The 6,000-nt window shown below is 49.7% G+C and overlaps 1 protein-coding gene across 1 annotated transcript in view; it reads left to right on the top strand.

Moving 5' to 3' along the window:
• Muc5b (mucin 5B, oligomeric mucus/gel-forming) overlaps positions 1–2,267 on the top strand; it is a 33,558-nt gene extending 31,291 nt beyond the window's left edge. The window contains exons 48-52 of the mRNA XM_036177804.1: positions 288–374; positions 469–591; positions 740–785; positions 1,362–1,476; positions 2,078–2,267. Coding sequence (XP_036033697.1) covers positions 288–374; positions 469–591; positions 740–785; positions 1,362–1,476; positions 2,078–2,267 — 561 coding nt within the window. The remainder of the gene's footprint in view (positions 1–287; positions 375–468; positions 592–739; positions 786–1,361; positions 1,477–2,077) is intronic.
• Positions 2,268–6,000: the final 3,733 nt, after the last annotated feature.

Here is a 6,000-nt window from a genome sequence, read left to right on the forward strand (position 1 = left end):
CAGTAGCAAAATTTCAGTTATGAAGTAGCAACAAAATAATTTTATGATTGGGAGTCACCACAACATGAGGAATTATATTTAAGGGTCTCAGCATTAGGAATTCTGGGAATGCTGAGAACCCCTACAGAGAGGCTAAGAAGCAGGGTGAGCTAAGCTGCAAGGCCTGGGAAGAGGGTACAACACAGAGCAAAAACATGCCCTCAGGAGTTACTGCTAAGGAGGCCCAGGGCCCCTAGTCAGAAGGCTGAGATGAGTGAGAGACCTGACCACCTCTCCTGTCCCCACAGGGCTTCAAGTACAGGCTGGTGCCAAAGCAGTGCTGTGGGGAGTGTGTACAGAATGCTTGCTTCACACCAGATGACCAGGCAATCCAGGTAATAGGAGAGGGATAAGAGATCTTCCCCCGGAGCAGGTCTCAGCCACAAGTGGATCCCTGTCTGGACCTCTATTGTGTGCTTTGCTTTTCAGCCAAATGAAACCTGGGTGAACAGTCATGTGGACAATTGCACTGTGTACCGCTGTCAGGCTGAGAATGGAATCCATATACTGACTCCAATGCCCCCAGACTGCCCAGATGTGTCCAACTGTATGGTATGTGCCTGGGAGGACCTGCCTTTGGGTGGTCCTCCCTTGTCATGCCCCTGGCAAGTTCTGACCCAAGAAGTCTGTATCTCTATGGCTTGTACCCCATGTCCTGGCTCTGCCCCAGACCTATTCTGTTCTATTCTTGGCCCTACAGGGAACCCTAAGGAAATCAGGTTGCTGTTATTCCTGTGAACAAAAGAGTAAGTTGGAGATATCTCTCATCTAGTCCTCTTGCTCCATTCAGTTCCTAGCAAAAGCAATCCAAGTTTCTCCCACTGGGTAGCAGATTGTACCAAAGTCCCAGGATAAAAGAAGGGGCTGGTCACCCATGAAATGTGTGCCAGTTACTTCTCTTATCTCTGGGACAAAATCCCTGACAAAATCCAATGAAGGAAGGAAGGAAGGATTTATTTGGCTCATGGTTTCAGTGTACAGGCCCACCATGGCAGGCAGACATGGCAACAATAGAAGCAGATGGCCATATATGTCTGCAGCCAAGAAGCAGAAAGGGATGAAGGCTGGTGCTCAGCTCACTTTCTCCTTTTCAGTCAGTCTGAGTACCCAGCCCATGGGAGGTCCTGACCACTAGATTCAGGGTGGGTCTTCCTCATAAGTTAATTTAATCTACAAAATCACCCAGAGCTCCATCTCCTTGGTGATTCTAGATCCTGTCAGGTTGACAGTCAACCTTAACCATCACGGAGGGTCAGTCTTACCAGGTCCAGGCTTTCTGAATTAGGGACTAGGGCCTCAGAATTGGCCTGTCTTTTTTGCAGACTCAAGTACATGTCAAGTGCACAAACACAAAACCATCCTGCGGTATGAGGACTGCGAAACAGACGTGGCAGTCAACATTCCGTTCTGCGAGGGGCCCTGCTCTGCAATATCCAAGTGAGTGGATATCTTGCCTCCACAAGAGTATAACAGAACCAGTTGCTACCTTGTCACCTTGGGTCTTTTTAAAAAAGATTTATTTATTTATTATGTATACAGAGTTCTGCCTGCATGTATCCCTGCAGGCCAGAAGAGGACACCAGATCTCATGATAGATGGTTGTGAGCCACCATGTGGTTGCTGGGAATTGAACTCAGGACCTTTGGAAGAGCAGCCAGTGCTCTTAACCTCTGAGCCATCTCTCCAGCCTATCACCTTGGGTCTTACAGAGACTGTCTTCTTTTTGGGGTCAGGAGGCCATAGACACCTATCTGCATAAAACATATGACCCATCTTCCAGCCAAGCCAGAGGCAAACCTGGCTTGGCTGCACAGAATATGATTTTGGCTGGGGACTTGTGTCCAGGAATCTGAATGTCTAGGGGGCAGGCAGCATCAGATCCCTTTGTGGTCCCCATATGGCCCCAGGCTGTGGTCATCTGTGAACAGGAGTGGCCCCAGGCTGTGGGTCCTAGACTAGCTTCAGGGCTTAGGGTGTCTGTCCAGAGGAAGAGTCTCAACAGAATCAGAGTTGAAATGTTGATCCTCCATGTCCACAGGTACTCCATGGAGGCTCAGGCCATGAAGCATCGGTGCACCTGCTGTCAGAAGAGCAAGGCCCATGATGTAGCTGTGACCATGCAGTGTCCCAATGGTACTGTCATCCAACACACCTATACCCACATTGATGAGTGCAGCTGTGCCATGGCCTGCAGCTCCCTGCCCATGACTTCCACGAGCACTCCCTAGAGCCCAGTGCTGGAAGGCAATTGCATCCCCTAACCCCTCACGCCCCTCCACCTGGAGCAGAACCTGCATGACTGACTATGAAACCTTAGGCAGGCATGCTCCATGTGGCCCACAAGAACCTCTCTGCTCCACCCTCTGCCTGCCACTTCATGAATCCAGTATCATGGAGGGTAATTAAGGGACAATTAAGATCCCCTTGAGGAGGGTGCCAGGCAAGGATTTGGTCCTTAAAGGACCCTCTTGGTTGTCTTGGCCTTATCCTCTGTGATGACATATAAATGTCTTGGAGCAAAACAGAGATCCTGTGACTATAAGGCTCCCCACAGCAAGCTTGTGTGCCCTTCAACACATAAAGAAGTCCTCTGCCAGTCATCTCAAGTGCACAAAGGCAGATGGGATTGTCCAAGCAAGACAAGCTACCAGGGAGCTGTCAGGCAAGGTGGCTGCCTGCTGGAGGGGCCCTGGGATCTGGGGTTGGAGAGGGGCCTGTGCTCACCCAGCCCTAAGCTGCAATAAACCCTGGGACTTTGTGTCTCCTCCTGGTGTCTTTTTTTGCCCACTCTGCATGGCTCCCTGTTTATGGTTTGGAGTTGCCAGGGAAGAAGCTAGAGCTATCAACAGGAACATGAGAGATTGGAGACTGGCTAAGAGGAATAGGGGAGAGGTACTTGGCCATTGGCTAGACACTGAGATCTTGGGCAGGGGCAAGGCCAGTCAGGGAATCAGATGCCAGCCTAGCTGCCACACAACCCAAGGGCAGTATCAGGGCATCCTAGACAGAGGAGCCTGTGGCCTAAGGAGGCCATCCTTGCACCCATCAGTGTGTGGTGGCTATAATGGACAGAAAAGAAGGGTGCTTTGCACTGCTCAGACCTCAAGAGGCTATGGATGTAGTGGTGCTGGGACCCCAGGTCTTGTTCTGCCTCCTCAGGTGTACTATATTCAAGATACCTGTCAATTATTGGTTTATCATATAAGTGGCTGTCCTTGGCTCTTTTCTTTCCCTCCCTCTGTCCAAAATGAACATTCCATAAACATGGCAGGGAGTCATAGGGGCCAGGGGTGGGAAATGTGGGGTTCTATGGCTTGGGTTCCAGAAGTAGGAGTGGCAGGAAGGTAGCATGTCAAGAGGGATCCTATACGTGATATGGGACAGAGAATGTCCTGACTTGACTGTGCAGGAAGGGTACAAGGTGACCTCCAAATGTACAGAATGTGGTCAATGGTGGGACTATGACCTAGGAAGATAAAGATACAGTGGCTAGCTATGGCCCCAAAGCCTCTGGAGAAGTAAGCAGAGGGGCCCTGCTTTGGGGTGGGATACCCTGCTCCCCAGAAGTGGATGCAAACAGACTCAGTGTGGCAGAGCTCCTGTGCCTGGTGTTGGGGTCAAGGACCAGGCTCCTCAGATCTGGCCAGTGAAGTTGCCTTTCATATACACTTGTTGAGGTCTGTCTGGCAGGCAGCCCACTGGGGAAACACGGTCCAGAGACTGATGAGGCAGCAGGTGGGACAGCAGAAGGCTACTGGGGCCAACTTCTCTAAGCTTCTCATGATGTGGCTTCTAGGTCAGAAAGTTCCATGTCCCTGTTCTCATGAAGCCACAGCAAAATGTTTCTTCAGCCTCTGTCACTCCAAGCACCATCGCTGGAGTCAAGGACATCACTTGACAGAGACACAAATGTTGAGGTCTTCCATGTCCGGGGACACTCCCGACTAAGGCCATGTGGACAGTGTGTGCTGTTGCTGCTCCACTGTACCTGTCAGAGATGAGGAGCCTTGCTTTAACAGGAACAAGGCCTGCTCCAGCCAGGGTAGTAGACTCAAGAGTCCACTCTGAAAATATAAGGCCTGACCAGACCCAGGGAAAATCACAGTAAGACACAAGGAACAAACCAACAGCTCTAGATCCACTTTAAATATATTCCAAGAGGGATTTCTGTCTTCTAGATGGGACAGTGGGCATCTCTTGCCTACAGATACTAACAAAAGAAACTGCAACCAATAATGGATTAAATTGAAAGCAGACATCACTCTGAAAGAAAAGGCATTAGCAATACACCAACAATGGTAGGGCAGCCCAGGGGTCCACATCAGGAGGCCCAATACACTTAGCTCCTAAGTCACCAGGCCTCTGGGTCCCTGAGTGAAGCAGAGTTCAGTAAACAAAAAGAAATCAAGTACTGGCCACTCAGATTTGCAGTTAAGGTAGGGTGGTTTTAAAGAAATGATTTAAGATTATTGGTGATAGACCTGAAGTTCTCCCAAAGGAAAGAACTGAAAGGGAGCTGGGTGGGGTGGCACTACCTGTAATGCCAGTACTCTAGAGGTTAAGGCATGAGGAGGCCAACCTGGGCTATACAGTGAGATCCTGTATGAGAGAGGGGGTGTGGAGGGAGCGAGGGACGGAGAAAGGGAGAAGTACCAGAATGTTCTTGCTGGGGCTACAATCACCAGGAAGGAACAGTCTGGGGAAAACTGTATCCTACATGATTCCCTTCTGTTTCCACATAGCCACCCTGCAGCTTTGAAATAGATCTTGGCTGCGGGGCTCTGCTCCCATAGATAGCACAGGAGAGAGAGGTCTGCCATCCACAAAGATGCTGGTGAGTTGTCTTCAAAATTAAATGAGGGGCTGGAGAGAAGGCTCAGTTGTTAAGAGCACTTGCTGTTATTCCAGAGGACTCAGGTTCTATCCCTAGTGACTACATGGCAGCTCACAACCACTTGTAACTCACTCCTGGGGACCTCTTTTGGCCTCCATGGGCATGAGGTATGCACACGGTACACAGACATACATACGAGCAAAATACCCATACACATAAAATAATAAAAATTTTAAAAACATAAATGAGGGGCTGGGCATAGCTCAACAGGTAAAGCCTGTTGTCACAGAAGCCTTGCTACCTGAATTCAATCCCTGGAACCTGCATAAAGGTGGCAGGAGAGAACTGACTCTAAAAATTGTCCTCTGACCTCTGCATGCACATGATGGCATGCACATGCCCACACTTACATATACACCATACGCTCACACACAATATTAACAAATGAAAGTTAAAACTAACTAAATGGGAGAATGGGGAGATGGCTCAGTTGGCAGAGTGCTTGCCACATAGGCATGAGGATTTGAGTCGAGTCCCCAGAACCCACATCACAGCAGGATTTGGTAGTGTGCACTTTAGGGTCAGTACTGGGGAGGTGGAGACAGGCAGGCTCCTGGGACTCACTGGCCAGCCAGCCCAGTCTACTTGGTGAGGTCCAGGCCACTGAGAGACCCTGTCTCAAAAAGGCAGTGCCCAGCTTCCTGACAATCCTCCTCTTGGAGATGCTTGGTATGCTCTTCTTATGGCCTTTGAACTTGTTCACCTGTCCCTGTGGGGCCACTCGGGGCTCCTCCTTCCTCAAGCTTGTCCTTCCTAACTTTATGTGGTGGTGGGAATGAGAATGGCCCCATAGGCTCATAGGTTTGAACGCTTGGTCCCGTTTGTAAACCATTTGACAAGTATTAGGAGGTGTGGTCTTGTTGGAGGAAGTGTGTCATGGGGGCTGGGCTTTGAGGTTTCAATAGCCTATGCCAGGCCCTGTGTTTCTTCTCTGCCTGATGCCTATGGATGAGGTTGTAAAACTCTCAGCTATTGCTCCATTGTAGCAGCCTGCCTATCTGCTTCCTGTCTTGATAATAATGGACCAACTCTGAAACTATAAGCAAGCCTCCAATTAAATGCTCTTT

Source organism: Onychomys torridus, chromosome 1, assembly GCF_903995425.1.
Source record: "Onychomys torridus chromosome 1, mOncTor1.1, whole genome shotgun sequence".
In the NCBI taxonomy this organism is placed as follows: Eukaryota; Metazoa; Chordata; class Mammalia; order Rodentia; family Cricetidae; genus Onychomys; species Onychomys torridus.